Source organism: Rhincodon typus, chromosome 12 (genome assembly GCF_021869965.1).
Source record: "Rhincodon typus isolate 14 chromosome 12, sRhiTyp1.1, whole genome shotgun sequence".
NCBI classification, from domain to species: Eukaryota; Metazoa; Chordata; class Chondrichthyes; order Orectolobiformes; family Rhincodontidae; genus Rhincodon; species Rhincodon typus.
The window spans coordinates 34,154,491-34,172,623 of record NC_063343.1 but is presented as its reverse complement, the minus strand read 5'-3'; the positions used below and the strand labels follow the sequence as shown (position 1 = coordinate 34,172,623).

General features: G+C 39.3%; 1 protein-coding gene across 11 annotated transcripts in view; it reads left to right on the top strand.

Moving 5' to 3' along the window:
• sting1 (stimulator of interferon response cGAMP interactor 1) overlaps positions 1-10,715 on the top strand; it is a 38,299-nt gene extending 27,584 nt beyond the window's left edge. For all 11 annotated transcript variants that reach the window (XM_048603953.1, XM_048603954.1, XM_048603963.1 and 8 more), the window contains one exon: positions 8,149-10,715. In XM_048603953.1, the coding sequence (XP_048459910.1) occupies positions 8,149-8,333 (185 nt within the window). In that variant the 3' untranslated portion in view covers positions 8,334-10,715. The remainder of the gene's footprint in view (positions 1-8,148) is intronic.
• Positions 10,716-18,133: the final 7,418 nt, after the last annotated feature.

Genomic DNA, 18,133 nt, shown 5'->3' with positions numbered 1-18,133 from the left:
CAAAGTTTGGTGATTGATCAGCCCCAATCTCATTGAATGGCGGAACAGGCTTGAGGGGTTGCATGGCCTACTTCTGTTCCTATGTTCCTACATATGCACTATAAGATGGTTTGATCAACTGTTATGGAGAAGTGGAGATTAAATGAAAGAAAATCCTTGGTTTTCACTTTATAAGTAACAAGTAACAATTTATTTATTTAACCATAACTGTGACCAAAACAACAGATCTACTAACAAACCAAACAATTCCCCCCAACTCCTATCTATTCCCTAACTGAACAAACTTCTACGGATATGCTATTCCAATAAACACAAGTACCACTTATATAACCCAAGTAATAAGAAAAAAAATTAAAACTTAGCCTCCCAAAGTTCACACAGAATGTGTCTTCTAGAATACTCTGCCTTCTCCATTGTCTCTCCAGTCATAAACACCTTTCTTCTGCTGATCCTGCTCTCAGGGATGTTTTCTCTGTGACGACTTTTAGTTAGAAGTGCCGTGGTACCTTTTATGAATAAAATGGTGCTTTCTTAGAGAGCTTAGCGATTTCTTGTGAGAGCCTGATGTTTATTTCTCAGATGACGGTTTACTCCCACCCCCGATTTTCAAAACACTCTCTCCTTTTCTATCTTGGATGACATATCAATTTTTTTACAATAGCATAGGTCCAATGTTGTCAAAACCATCAGATTTACATTCAATTGGCTTTCAATCGCTAAGTGCTTGGTTTAAATTAGTTGGCTAATTCCAGCTAGTTTCCAAAACATCAAAACAAGCCTAAGGTTTCCAATCACACAGCCAATTGATACATGTTTCAATTTTAGAACTGGCTGTACATTTTCAGCTACATACAGGCACATTTTTTTCTGTATAAATCTCAAAGCTTAGAAGTGCACTTTATCTCTTAAAGGAACCGCACACTATACACAACTTCACAATACTACTTACTATCTCCTAATATTGTCCAAATAAAAATCATGTAAACATTAGAAATATGGGCAGGAGTAGCTGATTTAGGCCCTCAATCTGGCTCTGCAATTCAATAAATCATGTTGACTTGACTGTGTAACCTTAAGTTCTTTTCCCTACCTGACCATCCTAAACCCTTTAATCCCTTATCAGTTATCAATCAAACAGCTGTCTAATTGAGCCCAGTATAAAAGGAAGATGATTGGAACATACAGTTGAAAGTTGGTCAGGTAGCTTGAGCCATAAGGTTTTATCAATTTTGAAAGGCCAAGTGAGAGAAATTTCTTGAGTACTGATGTTACAAATCCATCTCCCTGCTCTGCCTAGTGCAGTTCCCTGAAATACAAGCTGGTTTCTGTGCGACAATGTCGGTGTTCATTGTTCCAAGCTTGATGATCGCAGATGATATGTTTCATCTCCAACATGTAAAATACAGGTAAATGAGGAGATTTTCATACCTGAGTGAGTGGGCTAGTTTGGGTCCTCTGATTAGATGTTCTTCAGAGGATTTCGGTTATTTCATGTTGGTTTCTTGAAGCTTGGCTAATATGTGTGACATGGGCAGCTGATCCTGTATCCATTTTACATCAGTATTTCTCATTTTTAAAATCATTTCAATTCATTAACGTCACAGAGATTAAAATCAGATAATGGAATTCAAAACCAATGTTCCCATTTTTGATGTGGAGAGGTTGTTTTCCCTTGTGGGAGAGTACAGAAGTAGGGAGCATAATTTCAAATTAAGGGATTGCACACTTAAGACAGAGATGAGGAGGAATTCTGCCTCTCAGTCAATCTGTGGAATGCTTTACCACAGAGAAATGCAGAGGCTGTGTGGCTATGTATGTTCAAGGCTGAGATAGATTTTTAGTCAGAAAAGGAATCAAGGGTTACTGGGGATAAAGCAGGAAAGTGGAATTGAGGATTATCACATCAGCCATGATTTCATTGAATGATGGAGCAGACTTGATGGGCTGAAATGCCTACTTCTGCTCCAAAATCTTATGACCTTGTAATTTTAGTACTATCATGACACTGTATACAGCAGTCTAGGTATCACGTCACCAATGCTCTGGAAAGCTGTAGCAAAACTTCCTTACTTAAATTTTGCATCCCCTTGCAGTGAAAAACCAACATTCAATTTTCCTTTCTAATTACTTGCTGTAACTACATGCTGACATTTTTGTGGTTCATGTAAAAGAACACTCAGATCTTTCCCTACTGCAGCATTCTGCAGTCTCTCTCAGATTAAGTAATACTCTGTGAAATAACTCAACAGAGGCCAGTATCCTCTCACCAAGTCACCCTTTATTTACACATGTAGAGTCCTTGAAACTGATCCAGCTCTCAGAGCCAGCTTTCAGAGTGAACAAGATGTCTGACACTCCTGTTCTGTCAGCCAGGGCTCCCTGATTGGACCAGATTAACAGCTCCAATCAGGGCAGTGATATTCTATGATGGCCACTTAATTGACATTGTTACAATCACTACACTCTGCATTTCTGTTCTTTCTACCGAAATAGACAACTTCAGAACTTCTCATGTTATACTCCAACTTCTAAATGTTTACTCATTCACTTATCCCAACTATGTCCCTTGGCAGACATCGAAGGTAAGATTTTGTGATGCCACCAGGAAAATGTAACAAAGTAGGTCAGGGAACTTAATCGTGTAGGAATCCTAAAATCAGCTTCCTGACATCAGCAGGGAACTTGGGAATCAAGTCCTTCAAACTTTAAAATGATAGGCATCGGGAAGCCCTCTTGCATTCGTTTGCATGTCATGCATTCTAATGAAATGTCACCAGAATTATCCCCCTTCCCAATTAACTTGCCTGCACGTGCACAATATATGCCTTCTTGTTCATGACTGGATATAAGTGACATGCAGCAAGTGTGCACCAAATGGATTTAGAATCAGTAGCCATTGATTTGTTCTCTTTGGGAAGTGTTTTCAAAGCAGGTATTTATTGGGATTGGGTGGCACCAGTTGAAGGTGATACAGAGTCTGGCCAAGTGAAGCAGGGTGGCTCGAGCAGGGAGGCAGCCTGTACAATGCAGAGGGAGACAGCATGTATTGTGCACAGGAAAGAATGTTAATCTTATTGTATGCATAGTCCACCTGTAGATGGGTGAATGTCTTAATTCTGTGCAGGAATGGTGTAACAGAAATCATCCCAAAAGGCGGTGTTAGTGCTGTTCGCAGTGGGGTCTTCAGGGTTAAACTGAGGGTATTGGAGAGAAGGTGGAACCATGACAGTGAGGACAGGGAAATGAGATGCAGTAGGGTAGGAACGCCAGAGTCGGGTTTAGGTCTTGGACGGTTTCTAGTAGGTAGCGCTCATAGAATCAAATAGAATAGGTGGCTTGGATAACAGGTGTACTAGGCGTGTTTCATGTAAATGGAAATCATCAAAGGAGTCAGGGAATAGAGGAGAGGTTTTGTGAAAATTTGAGACTGCATCTTTAAGGATAGTATACAAGTGGGATTTTGAGATAAATAAACCTTGATGTTGGCAGTTGTGAGTAAAGGAGTCTTAATTTCTTTGTGGAAATCTAATTTTATTTGTATTTAACTGTAATCTACTATTCTAGTTCTCAAATTCTCAAGCTTAAGGTTTTCTCATTCTCTGTTGAAGAGTAGTTGAAGTGACATTATTAAGGAAAGCACCTTTTTCATCTTCTAGAGGTGGGTTCTTAATGCAGTACTGGGGAAGCTGTTTACTGAGCATCTAGTAACTACTTAAGATCTATTCTACTCTCAAGACCTTGACAGTATAGAAATTGGTGGTAAGGTTAATAAAACTGACTTTGAAAAGGTAAACCAAATGAAAAAGTGGTTGAACAGTTAATTAAAACACATTTAAGGATGGCAGGAGAGGCGATGTGTCATAGCTACGGCATATGGAGCTCATATGGATACAGTGTGACCCAGGGCAAACACGTCTATAGGAAGCATTTGCAGTTGGAAGAGTGTGGGCACAGAGTTTGAGTTGGAGGCTGATCTTAAGACACTGTAACATATCAGGGTGAGGGAGAGTTTCCTGGATATTTTGGACCTGGAGGCAGTCACAGCCTTTAGAGTAGGGTCTTCTGATTTGGACAGCTGAGTGTGATTACAGGTGAGGCAGGTAAGGGGACCCAGGATGCATGCACTAGAAGCCTGAGCCTCTACAATTGTCCTACAGGTTTGAGGTTAACCTCTTTGGATGACAGTTGCGATATCAGGGTCAGTGAGGTAACTGACCACTGCACAGTGGCACAGTAAACCATTCCATTGGGGGGAGCAAAGAGGAATGTAGAGGGGTGGGGGACAGTATAGTGAAGGGGACTGACAGTTTTCTCTGCAGCAAAGAACAAGAGTCCAGAACGCTGTATTGCATGCCAGATGTCAGTATTCAGGACATCTGCTGAGGAACTTACATTTGGAGGGACTGAATCAAGTCATTGTGGTCCATGTAAATAGCAATAACATAGGCAGGCAAAAGGAGGCAGTTTTGCCTAATCAGTATCAGGAGCTAGAAACCAAGTTAAGAAACAGAACCTCAAAGGTTATAATCTCTGAATTATTACCTGAGCCACATGCAAATTAGTATGTGGCAAATAACATAAGACAAACAAACGCATTGGTCAAAGACAGGTGGAGGATAGGTGGGGTTTCAGTTCCTGGCGCACTGGCACTAGTAGTGAGGAAAGTGGGATCTGTTCTTTTGAGATAGTGTACACCTGAATTGTGCTGGGACTGGTCTTCTATGCAGCTGCGAAACTATGGAAGTAGAGAAGACTTTACACTGAACAGTCAGGGAAAGGGATCAAATTTCTGAAGATGCATAAATGAGTAGAGTCAAGAAATGTATGATGGAAAATGATAAGCAGATTGTGGCATAAAAGAGGAGTTTATATAATGTTTCTGCGATTGTTTTTCAGAGCAGCACAGCCTACATCCAACCTGAAACTTCAAGCTAGATATCATACTATGATTCAATTTACTAGGGAAGAAAGGGTCCAAGATTAATATTTTAAACTTAAATAAGGGTGTTTAAGAGATCATGAAAGCAGAAGTGAACTGCCACATTAAGTTAAGGAGAAGGTCAACATAGATGTAATGGCAGACATCTAACGGAATATTTAAGAATACTCAGAACAGATACATTTCAACAAAAAAGGAACATTTTAAGGGGTGGACCCATCATCAACGATTCACTTCAAAATTTAAAGGTAGTATCGGCAAGCATATAACTGAAAAGATAGTGACAGATTAGAAGATGAAACAGAATATAGAAAAGCACCAAAGAATGGGTAAAATATTAATATGAAGGGAACAGTTTCTGAGGGAGAGAAAGTTAGCCAGAAATCTAAAAACAGTAGTTTCTATGAATGTTTTTTAAAAGAAGAGCTACCACAGTATTGGTCCGATACAAAGTGAGTCTGAGGAATTAGTAATAGAAATGAGATGACAAATGCATTGAGCAGGTATTTTGCACTGATTACTGAGGCCACAAGAAACATTCCAGAAATAGCTGTAAATCAGGAAATGGAAGGGAGGGAGGACCTCAAGAAAGGTATATTTCCAGAGAAGTGGCATTGAGTTAAATTGTTGGAGCTGCACGCTGACAGCGCACCCAAACCCCACCCCGACACCCAACCTACCTACACCACCGCACCTCCCCCCCTGCCCCCACCCGCCCCCGCCCAGGTTGTGATGGATTTCAACCTAGGATCTTAAACAAAGTGGCTAGTAAAATAGGTGATGCATTGATTCAAATTTTCTAAACTTCCCCAGATTTTGCACAGGTTGCATCAGATGGAAAGGTAGCAAATACAACTCCTTTATTCAACAAGGGAGGGAAACAGAAAGCAAAAATGTCAGACCAGATAGATTAACATGTGACTTAGAGAGAATGTTAAGGATGCAATTATTAAGGACCTTATCGCAGGGCGTGCGGAAAAATTCAGTGTAATCAGGAAGAGTCGAGGTGGTTTTGTGTGAAAAAGAAATCATGTTTGACCAAAATATTGCAGTTTTTTGAGGAGGTAACATATGTTGTGGATAAAGGAGAATCGTGAGAATTACTGTGCTTAGATTTCCAGAAGGCATTTGATAAGATGTCATGTCAAAGGTTACTATGGAAAATAAAAGCTCATAATGTAACATATTGGCAAGAACAAAAGATTGGCTATCTAAGATGAGAGAGAGAGAGTAGGTATAAATGTGTCGTTTTCTGGTTGCCAAAACGTAATAAGTGTTGTGTAACAGGGGTCAGTGCTGGGAATTCAACTCTTTGCAATTTGTATAAAAGAAGGGATCAAAGGTATGGTTTATAAATTTGCTGATTACACAAGATAGGTAGTGATGTAAATTGTGAAGAAGACATGAGTCTACAAAGTGGAATATATATAGACTTAAATAAGTGGGCAAAGATCTGCCAAATGAAGTGCAATGTGGGAAAGTGTGAAATTGTCCATTTTGGCAGGAAAACCAAGATGAAGCATGTTGACGAAGGTAGATTTTTTAACACCTGCAACCGCAGTTAACTGCAAATGCACACTAATCCAGAACTGGATCCAAACACAATATGTTATCATGTAAAATTTACATGTGATGTCATTCTGAAAGGGTGCATTGCGCATGTGCAGAGAAATGCACATGCTTTTGATATGGGGTTCAGCAGTAAGGAGAGAGGATGTGGGATGGAAGGGAGAGAGGACATGGGTTCCAACAACCCGAGACTGCACTGCCCCACACTCCCACCTCTTGCAGGCCCCCACCTTGTCCTTGCTCCCCCTCACCTCTGGACCCCATCTCCCCCCATCCCTTCCAGGTCCTGGACAACTCTGTCTGTACCCTAACTTCCGGGTCCTGGGCTGTGGTCCCCTCACCCTGGGTCGCAGGCGTGTCTCCCGAAACTGCTTAAAAGTGCATACGCAATTTAAAGCGGCACATAGCACACATGTGCTGGTGTCAGCAAACACAGTCACTGTCTAAGTGGTGAGAGATTGCAGAGTCCTGAGATGCAGACTGATCAGGATGTCCTCGTGCACGAATTGCAAAAGGTTAGTATGCAGCTACAGCATCTAATTAGGAAAGCTAATCGAATGTTATCATTATTGCAAAGGGAAATGCATACTAAAGTGTGTAGTTAATGGCTCAGTTCTACAGGGCAGTGGTGAGACCACATATGTAATAATGAGTGCAGTATTGATCTTCTTCTTTAGGGAAGAAAGTAGATACATTGGAACAAATTCAGAAAAGGTTTACTAGACTGATTTCTGTATTGGTGTATTGTCATATGAGGAAGGGTTTGACAGGCTAGAAAAGTAAGAAGCTACTGGTTGAAACACTGAAGATCTTGAGGGGCATTTTGTGCCTAGATATGAAAAGGATGTTCCCTCTAGTGGGAGAATCTGGAACTGGTGGCCTATTTTAAAATTAAAGTCGTGTCTGTTCAAGGTGAAGTTGAGATGACATCTCTTTCTCTCAGAGTGTCGTAAGCCATTTGAACCCTCTTCCTGAAAGGTGGTGGAAGCACAGTCTTTCAGTTTTTTTAGGCAGAGGTGGATAGATTTTTGGTACTTAACCTGGAAAGGCTTTGGGTGTAAGCAAGAATGTGGAATTGGTGTTACGATTAATCAGCCGTGATCTTATCAGCAAGCTAAAGGGCAATCAGCCTACTTCTGCTCCATCCATACGTTTGTATGTGAGGGGAACAGAAAAACTTGAGGTGTTTGAGCCAAAAAAAATGACAGTCTGCTTAGGAATTGGCAATAAATGGTCTAACAATGCTGGGACAGTTTGGGTGGGATAGTTGATGGAATGTGTAGTAAGAGGATTCAGTGGGGATGGAATAATACCACTGAAGTGCCAATAGACAATAAGTTCACAATAGATAGCAACAGACTTGATGATGAGGGTGCAGACCTTTTGGAAGCAGAGAGTAGACACCAAAAATGTAAAATGCGCTAGGCCCGAAACGTCAGCTTTCCTGCTCCTCTGATGCTGCTTGGCCTGCTGCGTTCATCCAGCTCTACACCGTGTTATCTTTGCACTAAATGGAAGGTGGTTTTGGACTGAATAAACAATTCCTGTTATGGTCCCTGAATCAGCAGTTCTTTAATATTTATAACGTTGCATTTTATATGTATATCTATATCAATATATCTATATATTTTACATTGCAGATGACTTAGAGGAACGACAAATGGACTCACATTTTCTGTCTACCATGATCCTGAAGCATCTGGCACAGGAGAGAATAGAATATTCTGTACCAGAACAAACCACTTGGAATGAAATTTTAAGTGAAGACCAATTAATGATCAGCAAAAGTGATGATCCACTGCCTTTAAAAAGTATAAATCATTAAGTGGTGTAACTTTATACATATATTTTACTGTAATTTTCTCTAGTGTTTTATCTCAAGATTGTATTGTACTTTTCGGTGTTGACACAATGTTAGTTGCCTATGTTAGAATTAAAAGTTGTCCATATTCCTTTTGAGACTGAAATGGAATATCAAATTTAAGTGACAAATACCAACCAAGTTTCTGCACAACTCTCAGGAGCTCTTATCCTACCTACTATGTAGGAGGTACTATCTAAAATAAGAATGCTTTATTAGGTTTTTAAAAATATTAACAGAATTGCACAAGGTTGGTAAATGGCTGGCAATATTTTTTGTTTAAATGATAAACTTCATGTATGAAGCTATCATAATTATGCAAGCCAATTGAGCATCAAAATTAAATATATTTCCCAATTTACTACACTATTTAGGGTATAGTTTGTTTTGCTTGCTATCTACTTTTAATATCTTCCAAAATAAAGGTCGCAAATAAGATTATTACTACTAAGCAGGAAATTCAGCTAAACCTCTTTATCCAGTTTAGAATGTAGAAGTTTGCTGTCAGATGCTGTTGTTGAGGTAAATATTAAATACATTTAATGGAAATTTATGTAACTGCATGTCAGAAAAAGAAGTTTATGCTTATTTGGGAAAATGAAACAGAATGCAAGGTGAATTGTGGAGGGGAACGTAAACAGCAGATGGATCAGTGGGGCTGAATGGCTTATTTCTGGTGTGTAATTTTAGCAACGTCAGTGCTGGATGCTGCAAGGTTTTCTTCCATTTTCCACCTTACTTTCAGTAACTAGCCTGCAAGGTTTTTCCTCACACATATTGTATTTAGTTTCCTTCATACTCTCAACAATGCTCTTTTCCTTCAATTTCAGAGAAGCACTGATATCACGTTACCATGTTCCAAACCAACTACCTGAGCCTTACTAAGACTAATAACTTACTATCACCTATAACTGAATCGTGGGTAATTAAAGACAATAGTTTTTCATTTAAACATTCTTCTGACCTGTTGTACACAGGAATTGTTCCAAGCACCACAGCACTGATCATTGTTTATTATTTATTTTCTGATTGTGCTGCTGGCAAGGTGTAATTCCTAGAGAATTAATGCATCTCTTGAGCAATATGATTTTTTTCCCTGATTGTTGGAGAAAAGCAAAACTCTGCAAGTTATAGCTAAATTAATATAATGTCAAATATTAAGTTGCTTGTAGTTTTTAATCAATAATCTTAAATAATCAAACCAATTTAGTTATAAACGATAACCTTAAACAATCATTACTGTCTATTCGTATCAGGACGTTATATTGCTTTACAATACTGCAGTATTTTTATGTGTAGATTTGTGGGAATGAACTAAACTATAATTGTAAATGAAGGGTAAATAATCAGAGTAGAAACTATTGGGACTATGAAGAATTAAATTACGAGTTCTTAATGTATTTATATAACTTTTGTTACTGGACTATGTGCTTTGCCCTAAAGCTAAAATCTGGAGGTTTTAATATTATAATGTAATAAATCTAGGTGTTTTGAAATGTTTGAACTATCACCCTTTCAATTTTACAAACAAATTTGTGTAAAGACGGTTGTCCCCTTTTGCAATATTCTGAGAAACCAGTCCTTAGGGACGACTTTTGCCATAAGCTTTGGGAATCTATTGTTGAATAACTTCCAAGTCGTGAACCCACGCAAGGTGGCAGCACTGTTTCAGACAGAATTTGATGCAGAGTGGCCAATTAGAAGTCAGCTCAATGCCATGTAATTAGGAATGGTGGGCTGGTTCAGGCAGAGGAAGCTGCAGTCAGCTCATCCCACTCCAGAGGAAACCTGCAGCCCTCACTATGACTGGTGCGAGTGTTGCTGAGGCTCATGTGTTCTGACAATTTAGAGACATCCATCACCAGGCTTTCAACACTCAAAGCAAGGCTGTGAATAAAGACAGCTGCTTTGCAGTTTGCTGCTGGAAACATTTAGATCTCTTTCAGCTGGATCTGCCAGTGTAATGCTGCCTACTCTCACTCATCAGGGAACCAAACAGAGGAGGGAGCTTCATGTTGCTAAGCTTGTGATAAGTTCTGTTAAGTATTTCCTTAATTAGCTTGATTGCATTGCTAGCAGTGCAGGTGAGATGACAGTACCCCTGGAATAGGTGTGAGTAGGCAGGAGAGCATGTTGAATCACCACCCCGATGCTTTGTAACAGAATTTTGACATTCCCAAGCCTCTGAAGCTGCTTCTACAGGGCTGACAAATCTGCCTTATTTGTTCTTATTGAATATAATATGTTGCTCGGGTCTTCAAACCAAAAGTCTCTTTGCAATTGGGTTTCAGGGTATTTGGTTGTTTTTCCTATACCATATTGACAATAAAGGAACTGGATCAAGAATTACTAGTGATGTTCTCATATTATAGACATACACTGACATGCAGCAGATGCTGTCTAAAGGCCAACGAGTTACAGTTAAGTCATTCACTTCCTGGAAATGTTGATTGTGCTGAAATAACTTAAGTGACTATGTAAGCTTTGACAATAACACTGTTTTCAGAATTTTTGACAAAAACATTTTTATCTTAAAGACTACAACATTTAGGTTGAAAAATGAATTCATTGCCAAAGTCATTAAGACCTATGAGCCGGATGATGGTTTCCAATTGTTCCTTAAAACTAAAGAGAAATGTTGCTCATTGTGTGATAATAATGAGGTCCAGACAAATCACAATGATGTATCTGGTCACATAACTTTGACATCATTAAGAGAGAAGATACAATTCTGAATGACCATGTGAAGAGAGAGGTCTTACAACACGAGAGAGTTCTATTGCCTAACCCACCACACACATGTCAATAAAAGTGTTACAGTACATAAACAGCTAAAGAGCTTTGCTATGCAATAAGAAGCAAGCAGCTTTAGGGACATTGTTTGTGCAATTATTCATAGCCTGAGATACTCCAGACCAGTACCTCGATGTACAGGTGGTAGTATTCACATAAAGTGCAAGATAAAACATGGTGGCAGTTGGGGAAGAAACCTCCAGAGCCAGGAGCTGAAACAGACTTCAAGAGATACAGAAGAAAAGGGAATACTCCAAAGACAGGACAGGACCTCAGAAGACTTAAAACATGCAACAGAGTAAAAAGCAGGAAGTGCTTGAACACAAGACAAGACCCCTGAAGACCTTGGGAAAAATGAAATTATACAAACGCCTGAAAACCTTTTAACCCCTTAACAAGAATCTATCTACCACTGCTTTAAACATTTTCAAGGACTCTGCATTCATCAGTTCTTCAGGAACAGAGTTCCAAAGACTCATTATTATCAGAGAAGAAATTTTGATAAATTTCTGTTTTAAATGGGTGATCCCTGATTTTTAAACAGTAGACTGTAATTCTAGATTATTCCATAAAAGGAGACATTCTTTTCACATTTACCCTGGTCTAGACCTCTCAAGGTTTTCTGTGTTTCAATCAAGTCACCTCTTACTTTTCTAAACTCTAGCAGATACAAGCCTAACCTGTTCAACCCTTCTTCGTAAGGCAGTTTCCTGCATAAGTCTAGTAAACCTTCTTAGAATGCCTCCAACACATTTAGATCCTTCTTTAAATAAAGTGACCAATACTGCGCACAGTGCATCAGACACAGTCTCACCAGTGCTCTGTGTTACTGAAGCATAATCTTGCTGCTTTTGAATTGAATTGCCCTCACAATAAATAACCTTTTCTGAGCTTTCCTCATCACATCCTGTGCCTGCATAGTAACCATTTGTGATTTATGTATGAGAACACCCAGATCCCTCTGTATCTCAGATTTTCAATCTGTCACCATTTAGATAATATGCTTCCTTTTCCTTCTTGTTGCTGAAATGACCAACTGCACATTTTCCCACATTAAACTCACTTTGCCACATCTTTGCCCATTCACTCAATACCTTTTTTGTAATCGTGTTCTCTTCACAACTTACTTTTCTACCTATTTTTGTGTCGTCAGCAAATTTTGCTGGAAAGTATACCCTCTGTCTCTTCATCTAAATCATTCATTATAAATTACAAACATTTGAGGTTCCAGCATCAATCCCTCTGGTGCATCACTTGTTTTGCCTTGTCAATTGAAGAACCATTTGCACCTACCGGCTGCTTCCTGTTAGCCAGCAATCTTCTATTCATGCCAATATGCGACAACATAAGCTTTTATTTTCCACAATAACCTTTGATGCTGTACCTTATCAAATGCATTCTGAAAATCTAACCAGAGTGAATCCACCCATTCCCCTTTATCCACAGATAGTTTTACTTCCTCAAAGTACTCCAATAGATTGATTATCTTCAAAAAACCTTGCCTCTGCCTGATTACCTTTAACTTATCCAAGTGCCCTGCCAAAATGTCTTTATGAATAGTTTCTCATATTTTCCTTAAAGAAGATGCTAACTTAATTGGCCTGTAGTCCCTTTCCTTCTGTTTCCCTTTTTATATAAAGGACATATTGCCACCTTCCAATCTAAGGGGAACATGCCTGAATCAAGGAGTTCGGGAAAATTAAGATCTATTATCTCACTTGCCACTTTGAAGACGCTAGGATGTAATCTATCAGGACCCAGGCATACTTGACAGTACCATTTCTCTGGTGATTGTGATTTTCTTGAGTTCTTCACTCCCTTCCATTTCCTGACTTGCTCCTGCTTCTCGGACATTACTTATATTGTCTACAGTGAGGATTGATGCAATATACTCGTTAAATTTATTAGCCATTTCCTTATTTTCTATTATTAATTCTCCACTCAGTCATTCAACCTAATTGATTTTTACTTTGTTAACTCTTCTTCTTTAAATGTTTGTAGAAACCCTTAGTTTCTGTTTCAATATTTCTGACTAGTTTTTGTCATGTTCTATGTTCTATACTCTAACATTCTCTTTTTACTAGTTTTTTTGGGAACACTTTGTTGTCTTTTCCCATCTGTCTAATCTTCTGACTTATTGTTTGTATTAGTACAGTTATTTCTTTTTCTTTACGTTTTGTACTATATTTATAATATTTCTAGTTAATCACAGGTGCAGGGTTCATACCTTGGAATTTTTCTTAATCACAGCCTGAGATCTTCCAGACCAGTATCACAATGTGAAGGTGGCAGTATTTTATCTGAAGCTCAAAATAAAGCAGTTGTGATAGGGTTGTAACTGGAGCACCATGACAAAATGGATTGGCATTTTAGCTAGTTTTCCATTCTTGTAGAAGAAACATCTCAAATTACTGCAGCTGCATCCCAGCTTTGTACAGAATTAAGAAAATCTGCCAAGCAATATTGAATATTCTCCCAATATGAACATGATACTTTTTACAAATAGGATTAAACACAGAAATAATCACACTTGCAGACCAGAATTAGAAATCTGAAAAACGCTGACAATCCAGCAAAAATAACAACAGGCTGAAACTTGAATTTTTCCAACTGACTTCAGTCTTTTTAGGTATTTCACTGCACAGCCTAGCGAGTTTTCACCAAACCTGCCTCATTAACTGTCTTCCCCCGCCCTATGATATTCCTCTTGTGTGATTCTGGCCTGATTTTACTATGCATGGTCCCGCAATCAGAACTTAGGTGTCTAGGTAGAAAATTAGCTAGCAGGATCTGAAATGTAGTAATCTCCAGATTGCTCCCAGTACAGACATAGGAAGAAAATGCAGATGAATATGTGGTCATAAAAATGGTGCAGCAAGGAGGGGTATGGATTCCTGGGATTACACTTAATTTCAGCTGGGCTGTCTCTAAGGACGATGTCGCTTGTACAAGGTGAACGGTTACGTTTGTACAGAGCTGGGGCTGAATTTCTTGTGGGACCTTTTGCTAGTGCTGTTGGGAGGGCTTTAAAATAACTTGGCAGTGGTGTGGGAACCAACAGAAGATAGTGGAGAAGAATACTAGGGTTCATAAAATACATGGAGATACATTTGACTCTCGGAGAGAGAGCAGCATGTTAATAGATGAAGCTGGAGTGAAGAAGAAAGAAATTAAGTGTAATTATATTATATTAAGGTTATTATATGTGAATACAGAATACAGTCAATAAGGCTGGGGAGTTACAGGTGCAGATTTCCATAGGGACATATGATGTGGGGATAACAGGAACCTGGCTCAAGGAAGGCCAAGACAAGGTATTAAATAGTCTTGGGTACAAGCTGTTCAGAATAAAAATAGGAAAAAAGGAAAGAAGGAGGGGTAGCTGTATTGGTAGAGGAGTAAACTGCAGTGCAAAAGAAAGAAAGCTCAAAGGTTCAAAAACATAATGAATTTAGCGAGAAACAAAAAGGGTACAATTAGATTATTAGGTGTATTCCACAGGCCTCCAACAAGTGGAAAGAGTGTAGAGAAAAACATTGAGTCACAGAACTGTACAACATGGAAACAGACCCTTCAATCCATATTGTCCATGCTGACCAGAAATCCTAAATTAATCTAGTCCCGGTTCCCAGAACTTGGCCCATATCCCTCTAAACCCTTCCTATTCATATACCCATCCAGATGCCTTTTAAATGCTGTAATTGTAACATCCTCCACCACTTCCTCTGCCAGCTCATTCTGTACAAACACCACCCTCTGTGTGAAAACGATTCACTCCAGGTCCCTTTTAAATCATTCCCCTCTCACCTTAAACCTATACCCTCTAGTTTTGGACTCCCTCACCCCAGGGAAAAGACCTTGACAATTCACTCTATCCATGCCTCTGATGATTTTATGAACTTCTATAAGGTCACCCCTCAGCCTCCGATGCTTCAGGGAAAATAGCCCCAGTCTATTCAGCCTCTCCCTATAGCTCAAACACTCCAACCCTGACAACATTCTTGTAAAACTTTTCTGAACTCTTTCAAGTTTCACAACATCCTTCCTATAGCAAGGAGACTAGAATTGCATGCCTAACCAATGTCTTGTACAGCTGCAACATGACCTCCCAACTCCTATACTCAATGCACTGACCAAGAAAGACAAGCCTACCAAATGCCTTCTACCCTATCCTGTCTACCTGGGACTCCACTTTAAGGAACTATGAACCTGCACTCCAAGGTCCCTTTGTTCAGCAACACTACTGAGGACCTTACCATTAAGTGTGTAAGTCCTTCCCTGATTTGCCTTTTCAAAATGCAGCATCTCACATTTATCTAAATTAAACTCCATCTGCCACTCCTCGGCCCATTGGCCCATCTGATCAAGATTCCATTGTACTCTGAAGTAAACTTCTTCACTGTCCATTACACCTCCAATTTTGGTGTCATCTGCAAATTTACTAACTATACCTGCTATGTTTACATCCAAATAATTTACATAAATGATGAAAAGTAGTGGACCCAGCACCGATCCTTGAGGCACACCACTGGTCTCAGGCCTCCAATCTGGAAAGCAGCCCTCCACCACCACCATCTGTCTTCTACCTTCAAGCCAGTTCTGTATCCAAATGGCTAGTTCTCCCTGTATTCCATGTGCTCTAACCTTGCTAACCAGTCTACCATGAGGAACCTTGTCAAACGCCTTACTGACATCCATATTGATGCAAACATAATGCATTGCTGAGCATTCAGGATTATAACCATATTTCCAGCACGTTCTGTTTTTTTCCAATATATCTAGCATCAATGTGAGGTTGAAATATATGGTCCTATCAAAATAATAATGGTTACATGTTTTCAGCAAAGTACTTTTGTTGCTATAACTGGTGGAAAATCATATATCACATGGACACAATATACTGGTCATTCAGGTAAATACTACTTTTCTGTATGAACACAATCTGCTGGGTTCCTAAGCAGTATTGTGGACAATTGCATTGATAGACAAGGCAATCTAAATTGGGATTAATCTTCCAAAAAAGAATATTGGAACTGTATCCCAAATAATTTAAGCGGTATTTGACTCAGTCATTTACAGCAGTTGTTTTTGAATTCTAGACCAATGCCAGTGTTTTGGTTTTTAAAATGTCCTGATTGAATGGAGTCTCTCATTGTTTCAGGGTTGTACAATAGGCTAATCTCAGTAGCGCACTCAACTTTTTCCAGAATGGGAGGCGGGAACATCAGTGTCATCTGTATCCGGAGGCAAGTTTTCCTGTTCTGAGTGCAGCCCTTTGACTATCTTTGGAACACACATAAGCATTAATATTATATCCCACAGACAAATGGATAAAAATAAACACAATAATAGTTAGTGCTGGGTGATACTCATGCTGAGAGAAACAGTCCAATCATGTCGTAGCCACAGGCTGAGTGAAGCATTCAGTGCTGAAACTGGACAAGTTCATTATGACTGTAATTCATTCCCAGTCCATGTGCACTGCTAAAGTAAAATAGAGGTGAACGATGCTCACTAGCAAAAACTAAAATAAGCTCTGTCTAATTGCAGCATGAGTGGATTGGACTAATTCTCTGCATTGAGTAATTTGGTCCAGTCACTGACAGGCAGGATTCAAAGTTTAGTCAAGGGATCCTGTTAACACTATAGCTTTCAGAGAGCAGACAGTGCTCACACCACCACATGTTTGGTGAGTGCTCAGCACTGGCATGACCAATTTCGGATAATGCACAACACACATGAAATTACAGATAATCCAAAGAGATTCCTCAAAGACATTAAGGGAGCAACTACAGAGTAGGGCCGCTTAAAAATCAAAGACGTCATCTTTGTGTTGAACATCATTAGGCAGGAGTGATATTAAATGAATAATTCACGTCAGTTTTTACTGTGGAGAAAGAAATGGAGGCGAGAGAATGCAGGGAAACAAACATTACAGATGAGGATGCGCTGGAGGTCTTAGAAAATATAAACATGGATAAATCTCCAGGACCTGATCTAGTGTATCCCAGGACATTGTGGGAAGTTAGGGAGGAAATTGTGGGGCCCCTTTCAGAAATACTTGTATCATCTATAACAATGGGTTAGATGCTGGATGACTGGAGAGTGGCTAATGTTGTGCTTTTATTTAAAAAGGAATGTAAGGAGAAGCCTGGGAACTATAGTCCTGTGAGTCTGACTTTGGTGGTGAGTAAATTGTTGGAGGTTATTCTGAACATAGGATTTTTATGCATTTGGTAAGGTAAGGAATGATTAGGGATAGTCAGCTTAGTTTTGTGCGAGGGAAATCATATCTTACAAACTTAATTGAGTTTTTTGAGGAAGTGACCAAAATGATTGATGAAGGCAGAGTGGTAGATGTTTACTTGGGGCTTAAATAAAGCCTTGACAAGGTTCCACATAGTAGACTAAGTAGTAAAGGTAGATCACATGGGATTCAGGGTGAGCTTGTTAATTGGATACAAAATTGGCTTAACAGAGAATGGTAGTGGGGGTTTGTTTTTCAGACTGGAGACTTGTGACCAGCAGTGTTCCACAGGTATCAGTGCTGGGTCCACTTTTCCTTGTCATTTATAAAAATGATTTAGATGAGAATTTGAAAGGCATGATTTTTAAGTTTGCAGATTACACCAAAATTGATGGTATAGTGGACAGTGAAGAGAGTTATCTACGATTACAAAGGTATATTGATCAATTGGGCCAATGGGCTGAGAAGTGGCAGATGGATTTTAATTTGGTTAAATGCAAGTTATTGCATTTTGGTAAGTCAAACAAGGACAGGACTTGTACAATAATAGGTTTTGCTGTAGAACAGAGATACCTAGGGCTTCAGGTACATAATTCTTTGCAGTTTGCATCAAACGTAGATAGTGTGGTTAAGAAGGCATTTAGCATGCATGCCTTCATTGCTCAGACCTTTGAGTATAGGAGTTGGAGAAGTCATATTGAAGTTGTATAGAATGTTGGTGAGG